Source organism: Patiria miniata, unplaced genomic scaffold (genome assembly GCF_015706575.1).
Source record: "Patiria miniata isolate m_02_andy unplaced genomic scaffold, ASM1570657v1 HiC_scaffold_24, whole genome shotgun sequence".
In the NCBI taxonomy this organism is placed as follows: Eukaryota; Metazoa; Echinodermata; class Asteroidea; order Valvatida; family Asterinidae; genus Patiria; species Patiria miniata.
This window is the reverse complement of record NW_024037063.1, coordinates 8446914-8464828: the sequence shown is the minus strand read 5'-3', so window position 1 is coordinate 8464828 and position 17915 is coordinate 8446914. Positions and strand designations below refer to the sequence as shown.

The 17915-nt window shown below is 44.7% G+C and overlaps 2 protein-coding genes across 3 annotated transcripts; one reads left to right on the top strand and one right to left on the bottom strand.

The window, feature by feature from the left end:
- Window positions 1-666: 666 nt before the first annotated feature.
- On the top strand, window positions 667-17680 carry LOC119732179 (probable ATP-dependent RNA helicase DHX58). 2 transcript variants are annotated; one of them, XM_038205601.1, is made up of 8 exons: window positions 667-903; window positions 1379-1862; window positions 1975-4110; window positions 4566-4748; window positions 5143-5311; window positions 5612-5735; window positions 6263-6503; window positions 15611-17680. In XM_038205601.1, the coding sequence occupies exons 2-8, from the start codon at window positions 1580-1582 to the stop codon at window positions 15634-15636; spliced, it is 3162 nt and encodes a 1053-aa protein (XP_038061529.1). In that variant the 5' UTR covers window positions 667-903; window positions 1379-1579; the 3' UTR covers window positions 15637-17680. The 2 variants fall into 2 exon arrangements, with proteins under 2 accessions (XP_038061529.1, XP_038061530.1); XM_038205602.1 differs by lacking the exon at window positions 1379-1862 and having other exon boundaries at window positions 764-903.
- Window positions 6940-14853, bottom strand: LOC119732180 (transcription factor Sp9-like). Its single transcript, XM_038205603.1, has 2 exons — window positions 14643-14853; window positions 6940-8266 (listed from the first exon to the last, which is right to left on the bottom strand). The coding sequence occupies exon 2, from the start codon at window positions 8264-8266 to the stop codon at window positions 7679-7681; it is 588 nt and encodes a 195-aa protein (XP_038061531.1). The 5' UTR covers window positions 14643-14853; the 3' UTR covers window positions 6940-7678.
- Window positions 17681-17915: the final 235 nt, after the last annotated feature.

The window sequence follows — 17915 nt, the reverse complement described above, 5'->3', positions numbered from 1 at the left end:
CAGAAACCGGAGACTTTTTTTTGGTCTAATGGTACGGGGTCATCTCGCTGGAAGTGGACTTTCAAAATAAAGAACTTTTATAAATGGGAAAGATACTTTGGAAATATCCAATCAGTTTGGATATTATACTTCATGAATTTCACATTTTTAAACAATATTTTATTACTATTATTTTTTTCCGGTGGTTTGGGGGGGGGGGGGGAGCTAGATAGACGATATATCCGAATCAATGAGACCGACAGCGGACGTTATGAATTCGCGATTGATGAGGGTTCACATAATTATTACGCGAGCTAACTTGAATCTTAAGTACCCCCTCCCTACAACTTTTTTGGACAAAAGATACCGTCTGGTTTACAAAAACGGTGGAATTGTGCAAATATAGCCGAGGATCAACTCCTAGCTTTTGGGCTATTTATCTGAGGGCAGAATTGATAAAATTACAGCCGAAAATTGGTCCTTTTTGCCCGAGAAAATTTAGGGATGTCATTCGAAAATTCGCATACGCGATCGATGCGGGCGCCCTCTCACTCAAATAAAAATGCGTAATAAATCTATTTTTAAACTGAGGCGGGAATTCCCCTGATGTCTTGCTTTAACATCACTGGTACACACGGCGCCTAATGTGCGCACTGTCCAGTGCCACGGTGCGGAATCTGCGGATACCAGCACAATTCGGGTTTTCTCCAGACTGGTTCCCGCCCCCACATTTGAAGTGCGAAGTACAATGGAGGGACAGGGAACCAGTCGTGATTTTCTAGATTATTTGTATTGATTTATGGTTGTTGACTTCCGGCTTCCGGCCATTATTTGAGTTACATATTACTCTTATAACCGACGATCTAGATCACTTGTGGTCAATTTCCCTCCATGTACTGAATAATATTGAACATACCACTGATGGTAAGTTTTTGCCTGTCAGGAAAGTGTAAAGTTGAGAGTCATATCGCCAGTGGCGTAGCCAGGGTTCTCATCCTAGCATGCCTAGGGGGCGTGTGGCTACGTGGGGGGGGGGGGGGGGGGGGGGTTTGAGGTTTCAATTGGAGGGGCGCCCAATAAATGTCATCAGTGCTGAAACTAGTGAAAGGTAGACAGTTTTTTTTCCACCGGACACCCGCCTTTCCATGGGGGCGCTGTTCAAATTGTATATCATGGCTACATTCATGACATTACACAATAACTACCACTATTCGCTTTCCAAGGGGGTTACAATGAAACAGAGACTTCAAAAAAAAAGTTTTGATGAGAAATACGCACAAAATCGCAGAAAAAAGAGACGTTATGTTCTTCCACCTTATCATGGTAACTCATATGGCTGTGCTTTTCTCCGGATGCCAAATTTGGTCTAATTGCCAGCATTTTTCTTTTTTCTTTTCAGATCTTATCTGAAATTTCAAATTAATAACTTCATGGAACGGTTCCATCTTGGCTTGTAGAGAGAAGGAAAGTTTGATCTTTACTGATGAACCTTTCTGGTTTTGCATCCACATGACTTAACTTCATAAGTCATAACTTGTGGTGAAAGATCCCTCACAATTATGCTTCTGAAAGGAAAAAACGCACTTTTTTAGAATCAGTCATGGCTGCCATTAGTGATGACGCTGTGGGTATATCACCTTACCGTTCAGCCGTTAATGAAATAATCCAAAATTTGGTAAAAAAGGAAGTCAAACGTATCAAACTCCTATGCAAGGATTTTTTGTCGAAATCGCTTAGAGAGACTGGAGATGCTTGTGATATTATAGAGGGTCTTGAAACCAAAGGGGTTCTTTCCGACAAAAACTACAAGCTTTTGCTATCGATTCTCACCGAAATTCAAAGAGAGGACTTGAAGAAGAAGTTTCTACTGAAAGTAAACCGTGGTGCGTATGTAAGAATTTTAATGAAGCTTCACTTGATAATGGCGCTTGTTCCTGCCTTCCACATCATAACTTTAAAAATGACAGAAATACTTAAACTATCTTTTCTTTAAAGGAGCTGGTCAATCTCCTGAACAGAACTTACATCGAGTTGGCAATCCACTGCCGACCTTTGACCCTGTCCATCAGCTAGAAACTCTCAAGCCTCCAGGTCATTTTGCTCCTATTTCCCCACAAGTGATACGGGAGGGTCGTAAGACTCTAAGCAGTATTTCTGGTGGGCCATCTCCTTCTGGTGGGCAATCTCCTGCTGGCCAAAGTAACACCAAGAGAAGAACCTACAGTGTTGATGGTTCTCCTATCTCAACTTCTGGAGTTGGTCAGTCAACGCAGCAGAGGTCATTTGCAAGATCATCCAGCCTTCAGAATGAGCCCTCTAGGCAATCCTCGCACGAGGCTGCTTATCCCAAAGTCCGGGCATCTTCAGTTCATGGAGAAAGGTCTGCTGGGTCTGCTCACTTTTCAAGTCCAGGATCTGGCTTTGAAAGTGCCAAGAAGGAAAATTCTGGTAATTCGGTCCAGGGAAGCAGTGTCGACAGGATGATTGGGGACATGTCTCTGCAGGAGTCAGACCAATCGATGGAAGCAAGTAAAAGTCCTGGATTTCCATACGATGGTGACATCAAGAATCATTCACCTGTGCAAGTGGGACAAAGAGGTTCAGCAACTCCATCCAGAGTGACCCCAGGGACAGATGCCCACAGCAGAAGCCGTCCACTTGGGATGTCATCTTCGCATCAGGATCTGGGATCAACAACTCGGCCTTTATTGAATCGATCCCCAAACAGAAATGATCCACTGAGTGAGAGCAGACAACCGATTTGGGTTTCTATTCCACACCAAGGTCAGGCCTCAACAATTTGGCCTACGTTGGATCTGTCGTCAGATTCCTTCAATGATGCAGAAAGGGTGAGTGTAGCAAGAAATCCATGTGGCTCATCCTCCCCGCAGCAGGGTCAGCAGTCAGCATCTAGTCCTTCGGTAGATGTGTCTGATGGCATTAATCGTCAACCTAGGGCTACTGATCGAAGACAACCTGATCAGAGAGATTACCAGAGAGAAGTGGCTGAGATGCCTCTTCAGGGTTTCCAAAATCACATTATCTGCGCTCCGACAGGCATTGGGAAGACCCTGACAGCAGCATACATATGCTACCAGTACTGGGCCTGGATTGAGGACCATGTTCCACACAAGCACTTCAAGGCTCTTTTCATTAACAACATGCGTCATCTGACAGTGCAACAGAAGAATGCATTTCGGTGGTACTTCCCCAACAAGCAGGATGTGCAGACCATTGGAGAGCAGCAGTCATTTGAAGAAGCTCTGAAGCTTGACGATGCCAAGCCTGCAGTTCTGATGTTGACAGCACAGATCCTCCTCAATGCCCTGAAGTCCAACAAAATTGATATCAAAGATTTGGACATGCTCATCTTTGATGAGTGTCATCATACTGATCTAAAACATCCATACAACGAGATCATGAAGACGTACCTGAAACAGAAGCAGAGGCTCCCGAGTCCGCAGGGAGTTGGAGTCTCTGGACCGCGCCTTCCTTTTATTATTGGTCTGAGTGCTTCTCTGGGTGTTGGGAGTGAGGCACTCAGTCAGCTCCTGACACTATGTGGTAACATGGATTCTAAAGGGGTTGTATGGATTCTTAGGAATACGACAGAGTTGACTCTACATGGTAATAGCCCGGAGGAGGATGAAATAGAAAGTGTCGCTACTAGAGCACCCAATGATAAGCAGTTTGCAGATCTGCTGCAGGCTCTGATGGCCCAAATAGAGGATCTGCTCCCAGACATGGAAGAGCATATCTTGCCTCCCCGCGGCTGCCAGCTCTATGAAGCTGAAGTTATGAGACGTCTTACAGATGCCCAGAAGTTGGGAAATCGCACCACTGCCATCGTATGCACGTACCTGTACGAATATAATCGTACCATGATGCTCTATGATGACCTTAGGGTCACTGATGGCCTTGATCATTTGGAGAAGTTCCACGACCGTTCGAGAAGTTGGACTGCCCATGAAATGCAAGTCCCTGTCGAGCAGCACTGTCACAAGCTCTTTGATTTAAACCTTGCAGAGATGAAAAGACGTGGTCTAGCAGAGGACAAAAACAGCAATGAGAAGCTAGGAAAACTTACATTACTGCTATACGGCATCTTCAAAGAGAAACCGGATTCAAAAGGTAATTTATTTATAATAGACAAATCCGGCGGCAGCCATTTTCCGCAGTGGCACCAGGCTCGGGAGAGTCACGCTCATATTTGTTCGACCATAGGAATACCAAAAAGCGTGTGCCGTGCGCTGTGTCATTTTTTAAAGAATGTGTGCAGCATGCGTAGCGTGACACAACCGTAGTAAAATTCTGGTCGCCGGATTCCGCTGTGTTTGTTTAAATTCTCGAGTTATAAAATTGTAGATCAAAGAAACTCATGAAACATTTAATATGAAGACTTGTGTTTCTAACTCTTTGCTTCTGTATCTTTACGTATAGACTTGATAGATAATCATTCACAAATAAAATAATTGATGAATTTTTCTTTTTGTAGGTGTAAAAGGTCCGGGAAGCCTCCGTGTCCCTATGAGTTTCATTCATTTATTTATTCAATCTTTATTAATCTTTGATAATCTGCTCCCCAGGAATTGTTCTGCTGAGAATGAAGGAAGCTACGACAGCCGTGGCCGACTTCATCAAAGAGTCCACACTCCTGAGAGCACTACCTTGCAGAGTAGTCCCGCAGCGGTTAGTTGGACAGGGAGACATAGAAGATGGATGTTTGACAGAAGCTCAACAGAAGGCAGTCGTTGAGAGTTTCAAACGAGGCATGTCATCCTACATGTGTATTCAATCTTTCTAGTTATGAAATCATACACATATTGCTATTCCTTTATAGGCCTCAGCTCTTCTAGCACTCTTAAAAACATTTTGTCCTTAACCATTTCAGAGCAGGTGTATCAAAGTTGGTATCCACACGTGGGCCAGACCTGTTTTGAACCTAACATTCTGACTGACCATGGAGCTATAAGGCTGTAACTTATTATTCAGCCTATGAAGAGAGTCAGGCAGTGCCATCATAATACACTGTAGGCCTATTGAACTTTATCTGGCCAATTATGTACACCGAGTGCACTTCCAGAAGTTCCAGTGAAGAGCAACTGTGTGAATCAGTTGAGTAGATTTTGTGTGCTGCACGTCTCTTTTTTTAATTATTTTCAGAGGATGGATGCAATGTTCTCGTAGCCACTGACATTGCCCAAGAAGAGCTGGACATGCCAGCCTGTAACTTTGTCATCCGCTACAACTTTGTCAGCAATGAGATTGGCACGGTGCAGTCCAAGGGAAGAGCCAGGGCAAAGGGCAGCAAGTGCTTCCTGATTGTTGAAAGGTGAAGAAAATAGCCTTTGGAGCTCTACCACGGTTATAATGGATATAAAGATAGGTCCATCTCTATATGCAATGGTTTAAATCAATGCCTACCATTAAATCCTTTTTTAAACAATCCATTGAAGACAAACATATTTCTTTGGGAAGTGAACAAACATGTAGAGTGCCCAAGCTGGGGCTCATCAGGGTTTGTTTTAATAGAATTTCAGAGAAATTTGCTAACATGATGTCAGAGATGCAGATTCTCTAAAACACTGAAAACATGGTCTAAATGTAACAATTGCACATACCATCTCTGCAGTGGATCACTGAATGAAAAGAGAGAATACCTCAACCGTAATGAAGTTCAGAAGATGAAGCAGGTCATGGAAGAACTGGAGGCGATGACTGAGAATCAGCGACTCGACAGGATCAAAGAGAGACAAGTGAGTTAATAGGACCTTACCTTCGAGATAGGCCCTGCAGACATCTTTTGAGGGCATTGTCCATTCAAGCAGTTTGATTGAGTATGAGGACATCATTCACAATATTGAAACATCAAGTAAGAACTTTAAACATTTCCATGAAAGACTCATAAAGTAAGTAAAGTTTGCCGCAAGCCAAAATGGCCAAACGGACCAAGGAAATATCTTGGCATGTAGCAGAGAACATTTCTGTTTCCCCTGGATGGGATGCCAGTCCATCACTGGCTTACTCCCCAGTGCCCATTTGTACTGCTGGGCCGAGAGAGGCAAGTAGGGTGCAGTGGCCTGCCCAACAAATGTTGAGCAGCTGGATTCGAACCCTTACCCTCTGACTGTGAGTCTGAGTTGCAACCACTTGGACACACTCCCCCTGTGGCATGTCAAACCTTATAGTACGCCTGTATGCCTACAAGTAGTTAAGGTCGACACCTTCAGAATGATGACTCCAAGCTTAGTGACCTCTTCAATTATTTGGTTTTCAAACACAGAATGAGATATTGAAGAAGATACAGATAACAGAGAAAGAGGCAGAACATCAGCAGTACATGAACAGCCTCCACAAAATTACCATACACTGCAAGAAGTGCTCTGCTCTCGTCTGCAAGGCGTCTGAGCTCAGACAAAGGGGTGATGCTGGTCACGTGACCTGTACCAGTCCAGAGTTTAAGAAATGGGTGAAGGAGGTTAGATACAGCGGACCGCAGCGTAACCGAGACAGCGAGATGGTTGGTGAGTAGGACTGAAGTGTACTCTGAAGTTTTCATTTGCTACTATTTCGAGGCCACCAGCTTCCCTGGTAATCAGTAATCATAAGTTTCCTCTTTTCCATCTGTGGAAAACTCGACGGGAAATTAAGCAGATGCTGTCCCTAAAAGTAATTCATATTTTAATAGCGTTCCGAGAGAAGCTTGAGAATTTCTTTTTTAAGCTCTGGCAACAGAGCTTCTACATCATCCCTGCCTCTGGCTCTGTGTCAGTTTTACGAGTCTCCATGGCCTATAGGAGTGAGGATACAGTTGCATTATTATTTTGCATTGTTACTGTTACCCAGCTGTCATGCGGTAACGTTATTTCTAGTGGGCAAAGACAAAAGAGAAGACTGTTGTGAGTACGTCTGATTACTTTGCCAAAATATGTGAAAGTGTTTATTCAAAAATCATAATAAACAAACAATGTACAAGAAAAAGGTTAAGTCAGTTTCCTAAATAACAACGTTTTAAATCAGTATGGCCAATACTATCAAACTTCAGGAGCAACATCACTTTAAAACTAATGGCCAACTACATGTACTACCTATCCTACAGGGGAAACTTAAACTTAGTAATCTCGCGGCCACAATTACCAGAACTCTTATCTGCCATGTCTTAAAGATAAACACATTACTCAGGCTGGCCAGCACCCTTGTTGATATTGTAGCGTTTTCGGGGGTTCAATTTTATTCAGTGGAGAGACGGAATAAGACACAAATGACACCAATATTCCGGTTTCTTAACTTCTAATTCTTTCCTCCAAACATCCAAACAATGAACACACGATATCAGTATTACTTGTGATTTACCTTTATCTGCACTATACTGGTAATCGCAACGTGGAGCCTGGGGTGTGTACGCACGGAGCTGGCCTTTCGGAACAACCTTCACAACCAAGATCTGTACAGCAACTAACCCCGCTTGCGCGCACGCACTTTTCGCGCCAAATTCACGCTGACTTGCGCTGACCCCAACCTCCACTAAAAGTAAACAGCGCCACCTATACTGGATTCTGCAAACTCTACATCATCCCCTCCCCGGGAAAAGAGTGCGTCCCGCTTTCACGAACAACAAATTTAACTAGAAAAACGCCATTAACAAGTTAAGGTTCTAAAAAAACAAGAACAGTTAAAACTATAAGTGGACCACCATGTCCTACTCCTGAAAGAATTCCTCCGAAGTAATCCTCGCGATCAAGGAATCCTCATCGTAGAGGTCGAAAACGCGCCTCCACTTGACAAGCTTTCCTGTTGCCTCATCTGATTGGCCTGAAACCGTTGCAGAACTTGGGGGTATGAGAACTCTCCTTAAGGATGTTGCACCTTGTGGCGAAGCCAAACGCCTCGCGTCATCTGGAGACGGGTGTAATTCCAGGCACAGTCCAGACTTCTTCTCGGGCGTCTCGGAGATCTTGGGCGTCTTGGGAGCTTTGGGGGAGTTGCTGACTGATACCGGCGACTGGTTGCCTACATCAAGATTGCCTGTGTGAGCCCATCGGATGTGCCTCGCCAAGTCGTTTTTCCGGCCGTAGATTATGTCGCAAAACGGACAGGGGAACCGATCACGTGGTTGGTGTTGTTCGGCCATGTGCCTTGCCAATGCTGACTTGGCCCCAAATGACTTATCGCATTCGAGGCACCTGCAGCTTTCCGCTCGTTCATCATGTCGTTGGTGGGTTTGGTCAGGTGTGGGCAATCGGCGAGGAGAATCCCGGGGGTGACGGCTGTGACTTCTTTTCGGCATCTGCAGAGAATACAACAGAGAACAGGGGATTAGATTAATTCGTATTTGCTCCGTAGTTAAAAATGTTATTCGGTCCATTCGCCATAACGCTGAGGAGGTCGACGTTTTCTGTTGTGCCCTTCCTGATGACTGTCTGTGTCTGAAGCTTTCTTAGGTTCAGCAACTGGTGGATCCCCCATCTCTCCATTGACGATTTCCATATGTTCCTGCATGTTGTGGTCTTCTGCTGATTCCTGTGAGAACCCTTCTGTGGTAGCATCTTGGCTCTCCTTGCCTCCACCAGAAGAATTCCGCTGCAGAACAACTCCAGGGGCTTCCTCTTCCCCCTCCTCTTCGAGCTCCTCGGACCCAGGAAGTTGCTGTAATGCAGGGCTCTTTGGCCTCCACCATGACTTGTCCACTTCACCCACAAAGCGCTTCAGACGATTCATATGGACAACTTTGGGCTTATGGCGTGATCCTCGTTGGATTCTGACGTTGCCATCATTTAGCACTTCAGTTACAAGGTATGGGCCATCCCATCTTGGCTGGAGCTTGGGAGACAGCCCAACAGTTCTTTGCTCAACTGTCAACATCACATCAGTCCCTGGTTCCAGACACTTCGGCTTGCCTGCTACTTGGTAATTCCACTTTTGTGCTTTGCGGCTTTATGAAGGTGTACTCCTGCCTTCTCGTGGGCCTCGTGCATTCTTTCTCTCAGGTGGATGGCATATTCAGTGATTTCTTGGGGTTCTTCTGGGGATCTTAAAATCAGGTCTACCGGGAGTTCTACTTCCCTACCAAAAGTGAGATAGTTGGGTGTTTGTCCAGTGCTGCTATGCTCTGATGCCCGATATGCCATCATCACTAGTGGTAAATGAAGGTCCCAATCCAACTGATTTTCAGTAACATAGGCACTCAGCATGTCTTTAAGCGTGCGATTGAATCGTTCAACTTGGCCGTTGCTTTGGGGATGGTGGGGACTTGTTCTGGTCTTATCTATTCCAAGGATTTCACCATCTCCTGAAACAGCTTGCTCTCGAATTGGCAACCCTGGTCGCTATGCAGCTGTCGTGGTACACCAAATCGAGAAACAACCTCTCTGACAAAGACATTGGCAACCGTCTGGGCTGTAACATCCTGTAGGGGAAAGGCCTCCGTCCACTTAGAGAAGTAGTCCGTGATGACAAAGATGTATCGGTTTTTTCTTGTTTCTGTAATTGGAAATGGTCCTGTAATATCAATGGCGACCCTTTCCATCGGAACCCCGGAGACCTGTTGTCTTCACCTTTGCATGCATTTTGTTAATGCCGAGGTGGCCAGCTGTAGGGTCGTTATGAAGTTGCTTGAAAACTTCTGCACGGAGGGACCTGGGGACTACTAGAAGCCACCGAGAGTGGTGCCGATCATTCTCGTCCCAACGCCTGTATAACACTCTGTCGTGTAAACAAAGCTGCTGCCATGCCCCCCCAAAAGGTTTTGAGCCATGTACCTTCAGCAGACACCTCTCTCCAAGTTGGTCGTGGATTTCCACTTTCCAGCCAGCCTATGATCTTCTGCAGAGTCGGGTCACCTGTTTGTTTTTCTCTCAACTCCGAAGCAGTGAAACCTTTCTGCCAACAGAAAGACGACACCTCACGATTGAACTGGCTGCTGTCAGAACTGTGTGTATGATGCTGCGCAGGTAGTGAATGGACTGGTTCAGTTGGTGGGTCTGGATCTTGCTCTTGAATTTTCCACAGCCTTTCTATTTGTTGGCATTTCTCCTTTGTGCTATGGTGCTGGTCTCCCTTAACTTGTGTCCGTCCCTCACGCGATGGCTGTTCCCTGCTGTCGTATCCTTGCTCAACTTGGTTGCCCTTACACCGTGTACAAGTGCACGGCCTTCTTGACATGGCATCGGCATTGCTGTGCTAACGTCCCGGTCGATGTTCAATATTGAAGTCATATTCTGCCAGCACTTGCAGCCATCTTGCAACCTGCCCCTCTGGTTCTTTGAAATTGAAGAGCCATCGGAGAGATCCATGATCTGTTCTAAGAAGAAAGCGGCACCCATATAAGTAAGGTCGAAAGTGTTTGATGAAGTGTACGACAGCAAGCAACTCCTTTCCCGTTACACAGTAATTTCGCTCTGGCTTTGACAAGGCACGACTGGCGTAAGCAATTACGCGCTCCTGACCATCTTGCAGTTGGCTAAGAACAGCACCTATACCGCTATTGCTGGCGTCGGTGTCCAGAATGAATTCTGCGTCAAGCTTCGGGTATGCCAAAACCGGAGCAGAAGTAAGCCGCTGTTTCAGTTGTTCGAAAGCCAATTGGCAGTCATGCGTCCACCTGAAGTCCTTGTCTTTTTCTGTGAGCTTGTGAAGTGGTCTGGCGATTTCTGCAAAGGAAGCTACAAACCTCCTGTAGTATGATGCCAGGCCCAAGAAACTTCTCACCTCCTGTATGTTTCTTGGTACTGGCCATTCCTCGATTTGCCGCGTCTTGCTTGGATCTGTCTTGACTCCCCCTTTTGAGACAATATGCCCCAAGTAGGACACCTCTTCCTGAAGCACATGACATTTATCCAGCTTGAGCTTCAGTCCGGCCTGCCTTATGCGATCTAGCACCACTCCCAGTCTGTCAATGTGCGACTCAAATGTCTTGTAGAATATAATGACGTCATCTAGGTACACAAGACATATCTGCCACTGTAGCCCATGGAGGACTCTCTCTATTAGACGTTCAAAAGTCGAAGGGGCATTGCAAAGCCCAAACGGCATGACCCTAAACTGGTACAGCCCGCAATGACTTGAGAAAGCTGTCTTTTCCTTGTCTGCCACGCTCATTGGTACTTGCCAATACCCTGAGGCTAGGTCCAATGTTGTAAAATATCTGGATCCTCCAAGTGTTTCGAATGAGTCATCTATTCGGGGTATTGGATAAGCGTCCTTCCTAGTGATGGCGTTGAGCCTACGATAATCAACGCAGAATCGAACTGAACCATCTTTTTTTCACGAGCACAATAGGTGCTGCCCAAGGTCCGGATGCCGGTTCTGTGATGCTGCCGTCCATCATCTTCTTGATTTCTTTCTCTACAGTCTCTTTCTGAAGGAGGGGTATGCGACGAGCCCCTTGTCTTATGGGATTCGCACTTCCGGTGTCTATGGAGTGTTCAGTTAATGAAGTAAGGCCAATGTCTCCTTAATGTTGAGAAAACACATCTCGGTGTTTGCAAATAAGCCTGTGTATGCGGCCCCTCTGCTCCTCGCTTAATTGGGACGAGGCACGATGCAACATTTCCTGCATTGTTTCTGGGAGTTGGCCATTCTGTGTATCTGTCCTCTGCTCTGCCGTAACTTGTTCAACCCTTTCTCCGACAGTTTCACCAGTTCTCACTTCTGTGCTGGAAATTGGGGGGGCCAATAACGTCTACGGTGTGGAACAAACCCGCTGCTGTTCCCTTTCGCAAGATAACTGTGTCCTCACTGGGGTTTAAGATGCGAAGCGGAACCCAAGACGTATCAGACCGAGTCACTGCTGGGGCGAGAAGTATGCTGTGCTTCTTCAGTAAGCTCTGGATCGGTTCAACAATCCCAATGCCAACTGCACAGTTCTGTTGCTCTATGTCACCTTCCACAACAATCTCAGAAAATGGTGGAATAGCTACTGTATCTTTCACCGTCACTCGGCAGCTCTGTTGTCGTACGTTGATGTTTCTCAGAGGAACTTCTAAATTTCCATACACGAGGTGTCTTCTTCCAACGTCGATGACGCAGTTGTGCTTTTCCAGGAAGTCCAATCCAAGAAGAATGTCATTATGAATATCAGCTATCACCATTTCGTGGTGCACCTTTCTACCAGCTAGCTGAAGCTCGACTGTTGTCTCCCCATAAACACTTAGCAATGTCTTGTTTGCTTGGAAAACTTGCACGCTAGAACTCTTGATTATTGGTTTGTTATCCAACTGATCTACCACTCTTTTGGAAACGATGGAGATAGTCGCATCCGTATCGAGAAGCATTTCTACTGGAGTTCTGTTGATGTGCCCAGCTACATGGAGGCCCGCCCCAACCGGGGCTATGGTTCCGCTATAAAACACTTTCTGTGGTGGCCTTTCGTGCATTGCTGACCGTCGGCCCTCGGAGTCAGCCTTTATTCGTTTCCCTGCTGTTCTGTTTCTGTCTTTTGGGTGCACCATTTGGGGCAGTCCCACTTGAAGTGGCCCTGTTCTCCACATTTGAAACATCCTTTCTGGTTCTTTCGGAAGTCATTTTCTCGCCGGATCAATGACTGTAGCTGTTTGCCTATCTCTTCCATACGCTGCTTAAGCTTGGATACGGCACTGTCGTGGGGTTCACATTTGCCGACCTCATTGACAATCACCTCTTCCTTCCCTCCCCCTATGGAGCGTAGTATCTTGGTGTTGTTCTCCTGCTCAGCACCTTTTATCGCTTCAAGTTCGATCGCAGCTGTGAGTGCTTCTTCTAAATTACAGGGATGCATTTGAAGCGTCCGTGTCCGCGTGTCTCCATCTGCCAAAGCATCAAGAAAATAATCTCTGGCCATTGTCGCCACCCCGGCGGCTGGAAGCTCGCCGAAAGTCTTGTCAACGAGAAGCCGAATATCCTGTGCGAGCTCCGACAGAGTCTCTCAATTTTTCTGGTGCCTGTTCTTAAGTTGCACCCTATAGAGTTCCTTCCGTCCATCTAGTTCAAACCTTGCTTTCAAAGCATTTGCCAGACCGCTGAATGTTAACGGTGTCCCATCGTTTGTCTGACCCTGCAGCACCTGTTGGGCTGCACCGGCCAAGGATACAGCAAGATACTCCGTTTTCTCTATCTCCCCCCATCCATTAATACTGGCACACATTTCAAAGTGTCGATAGTATGCAGTCCATGAAGTCGTCCCATTGTATCTATCGGGTCGCATAAGTGGACGCAACCGCCCCTGCACTGGTCGATCTACAGTTCCTGCAGCTGCTGCAAACGGACTTGTGTTTGATCGTTGTGGATAAGCACCAGCAGCACGAACATTTCGCTGACCGACTCCTGGTGTATCATTCCATGGTCGCTGACCTGCTGCAATGTGTTGCTGCGCCAACCCGACGCATGTGGCTCCGTGCTCGTACTGTGCACCGATGAACTGTTGATTGACAACCGATGAACCGGGCGGTGCAACCAATGAACCCGTCAGTACCCTTAAAACCGACGCTCCGCCACCTGCCGCATTGGCCGTCGGTATGACCCCTGAACCGCCAGCGGCACGAACATTATCATACCCTGGTGTACTGTTCCATAGTCGCTCACCGACTCCAATGTGTTGCTGCACAGAACTGACGCCTGTGGTTCCGTGCTCGTGCTGTGCACCGATGAACTGTTGATTGACAACCGATGAACCGGTCGGTGCAACCGATGAACTCGCCGATACCCTGAAAACCGACGCATCATTACCTGCCGCATTGGCCGTCGGTATGACCCCTGAACCGCCAGCGGCACGAACATAATCATACCCTGGTGTACCGTTCCATGGTTGCTGACCAACTCCCATGGGTAGCTGCGCCGAACCGACGCCCCTTGCTCCGTGCTCGTGGTGCTCACCTATGAACTGTGGATTGACGAACGATGAACCTGTCGGTGCCCCCACAACCGTCGCATCGCTATCCGGTGCGCCAGCCGTCAGTATTATCATTGAACCGCCATCGAGGTGCAGTCGCCCTTGTCCGTCGTGCCACGGTTGCACTGCGGAGCCATTGCTGTGCTGGGTTGTCATGTCCCCGTTGACTCCATGTACCTGCCTTGTACCGACGAGTGGTGAGGAAACGATCGGTGGACCAATCGGTGCATCGGTGGCTCCGTCGTGTGATGCGGCGCCGTGAAAGAGTGGTTGCACCAGTGCTCTGCTGTGGGGTGATGGTGTGGGCGTGGAGGCCTCGGCCGGATACCCTGCGGTTGTCCACTGCAACGAGCCGGTCACTAGCGGGAGGATCCCCGGTAGCGACAGGAATGAGTACTCTGGGTCAAAAGCTGCACGGGGAACTTCACGCGGCATGTCAACTACAAAACTTGACATGTCGCCTTGCGGGGCAGGGAAAATGGGGGGACTTGTATGGAACCATGGTGTCGGGAGGGAAACGGGTGGAGGGGGCATGGATGGACGAGTGGAAGGGTGCATCGGGTTGGTGTCTGACATGTCGGTGGATCAATCGGGGAATCGTAACTACGAGAAAATTTACTCGAAACAGAAGCTGACTCACCGCTGCCACCAATGTAGCGTTTTCGGGGGTTCAATTTTATTCGGTGGACAGACAGAATAAGACACAAATGACACCAATATTCCGGTTTCTTAACTTCTAATTCTTTCCTCCAAACATCCAAACAATGAACACACGATATCAGTATTACTTGTGATTTACCTTTAACTGCACTATACTGGTAATCGCAACGTGGAGCCTGGGGTGTGTACGCACGGAGCTGGCCTTTCAGAACAACCTTCACAACCAAGATCTGTACAGCAACTAACCGCGCGCGCGCGCGCGCACTTTTCGCGCCAAATTCACGCTGATTTGCGCTGACCCCAACCTCCACTAAAAGTAAACAGCGCCACCTATACTGGATTCTGCAAACTCTACAATATACATGTAAGCAACAGACTTTCCACTGTATGGTCAATGGCCTGGGGCATACTGCTCCTCCAGTGCTACCCACACTGTGACAGGTGGTCTTTCCATACTACACACACAAACAAATAATTGTTCTAGCTAGCCTAATTAATATTCGCTCTCCACAACTTATCTATATACATTCAGTGCTTGCAATGGAAATTTCCTGGGCTAAATGGTGAAACTTACATTTGATGTTACAATCTACTATAAACGCAGTTTACTATAAAACATACATGGTCCAGTTTCTTGAATGAATACAATCCAAGTCATCAACTCCACAAACTTTCACCAAACTTTCCTCAAATCCAGGAAACTTAGTGAAACTTTCCATGAATAACTGAAGTGAATGACTAAAGTTAAGTTGCTAAAAACTAATCAAACTTATATTATCTTAAATCTCATCCGAAGTTACAAAAAGTGATGTACAAACAATAATGGAAATATAAGCATCATAAAAACAAAGTTCAATCTTGTCAATCTCTTTATAACTTGGCAAAAGAGTAAAGTCGACAAATTCAAAGAACAATTTACCTTCAACCATTTGATCAACTCAAGTCATTGATTGAGTACTCCAAGTGAATGAAAATGTGAACAACAGAAATAAAGGAACCTAGAGATGTGTATAAAAAGAAAGAAACATTTGTACATACCTATTGGGCCAAGGCAAAAGAGAAGATTTGTGAGTACATCTGATCACTTGTGTCTGTTTGGCAATGCAGGTCTTTTCACTGTCACAACCAGTTAGGCACCATGCAGAAATCCCTGACTCTGCACTCAACCCACGGATACGACCTGAATGCTCAGAGCATCAAGGTCCATCATGAGATGGGCGGTGTCACAACTCCCGAAGTGTGGAAGGAGGCAGGCTTTCAGGTTTTGCAAGGTTAAGGGTGATGCTATTTCAGAGCCGTGCCAAACCAAATTATTGCAGGATATAAGACATAGTTTAGGTATGTGAAAACTTGGGCCTATAGGACCTAGTTATAAAGGTGTTCAACTGCAATAAGTTTACTTAAACAACTTGAAGTTAGAGATGAAAATCATTTAAGAGATAAGCTACATAAAATACAATTTTTGCCCAAAAAAACAAGTGTAACTTATATTTTTTTGCTACTTAAATTTTTAATTGATAGTTTATCTGTCAAATAGTTTTAAACTTTGCTGCATCATGACGGATGTACATTGCTTTTTACTTCTTTCTGAATCGTTCTACGTTGAGCATGGGTTTTAACTCTGAATCAAATGTTATATTTGGTGACTTTTTTTGTCTGTGACTTGATGTCAGTGTTGTTTTAATGTCCATTACAGCAAATTTACTTGCCTTTAATTTCTTTTACCACTTTTTTCATCCTATGTGCAATTTCTATGCTTAATAAAGCACATGTAGGCCTATAAATGTTTTTTTTCATATTTACTCGGCCACTGAAATCATGGACCGACAAATTTCGGAATGCTTGTTTGCCAAATAGAGCTTTATTCTTCATGAAAAAAAATATTAAGGTTTTAGTATTTTAAACGAAATTTTAAAATGTTAGCATGTTACGATTGATGTAAATTGCATTTGAAAGTGTGAAATATTCATGTATAATCATGCAGAACAAGTGTGAAGTTACCAGTGGAACAAGATTTTGGGCGGGGTTTGCACATACTCTACCGATTTGATCTCATTCTAACATTACAAAGCATGTCCCTTCCACTTATAACAGACGCAAACTGCAAAAGTGACACACAATCTAGTGAAGCTACCTTGTTTATCTAACAGTGATAGCATGATAAAAGACGAGTTATAATAACTCATAATAGTACTAATGCTCTGAGGGGGAAAAAACAACAAAAAGCAAGATTTGTTAATTAAGACGCAAGTTGCCAAACACTGAAAATGAGCTATCAACTTGCTGCAAAACTTTCAGTAGCCTAATTAATAAAAATTATGCTCAAAACGTACAGAGCAACTAACCACTTTGCTTTAAATTGAAAAAAAAATCCATTGCTTTGTGTACTGTTAACTTAAGATTCTTCATAATAATGTAGGATAGTGAAATTTAAACTAAAAATGTGGAGTGATAGGGCTGTGCGGAACTTTTTTTGTTTTTCGTTTTTAATTTGGTGAAACTTTTTGTACCGCAGTATTTCTGTGTTATGGTCGACTTCCAAGTGTACATACATATTGTAATTAGATGTAAATATAACTGCTAAATTCCAAAATATTTTTCAAAGTTCTATGCAAAAATGGTTTCGTGAACGTGATTTTGGTCCAACCTTATCCGTAACGACTATGTTATATAATATTTTGTTTGCCCATTTTCCTAGCAAAGAATGGAATATTATGTTCATGTAGACTGCATATATATATATATATATATATATATATATATATATATATATATATATGCAATAAATTCAGAATATTCTCTTTCTGAACAGACTGTTTCGTACCATAAGGCACTCATCAGCAGAATGACGAAAAATATATATATATTGTGTTTGCCCAACAGTATATTCCTAGCCAAGAAGGGAATGTAGACCCTGTATATATTACATAAGTGTTAATATTTTGTGTTTGTCAAACAGTATGTTCCTGGCAAAAAAATGGAATATGTTCATGAATATACAGCATTATAATATTTTGAGTTTGCGAGTCTTCCGGAGGTTTCTGGTTCAAATCCCGCTCGAGTCAACATCTTGTTCGACCTGAAGTTGCAACACTTATACTTTAAAATATGTACTATGAATTAATTGTACTTATTTTGGATATTAAATTGCGAATAGATTTTGATTCATACTTCAAATTTTGTTTGTTTAGAAAGGAAAATGTTTTTAAAAGCACACGTGTAAGGTTTTAAGCGAATTTGCAAAAGATCTACCGAGTCTAATTGTAGCCTATCAGGCGTAAACTATTGAGGGGATACAGTTTCAAAGAAGCGTGTTGCTAAAGTTCCATTTGGTTAAAAAAAAACCTTAAAGGACTCGAAGGCTTTTGCAAAACAAGAATGTTGACCTCATGATTCTACCTGCACAGGCGTC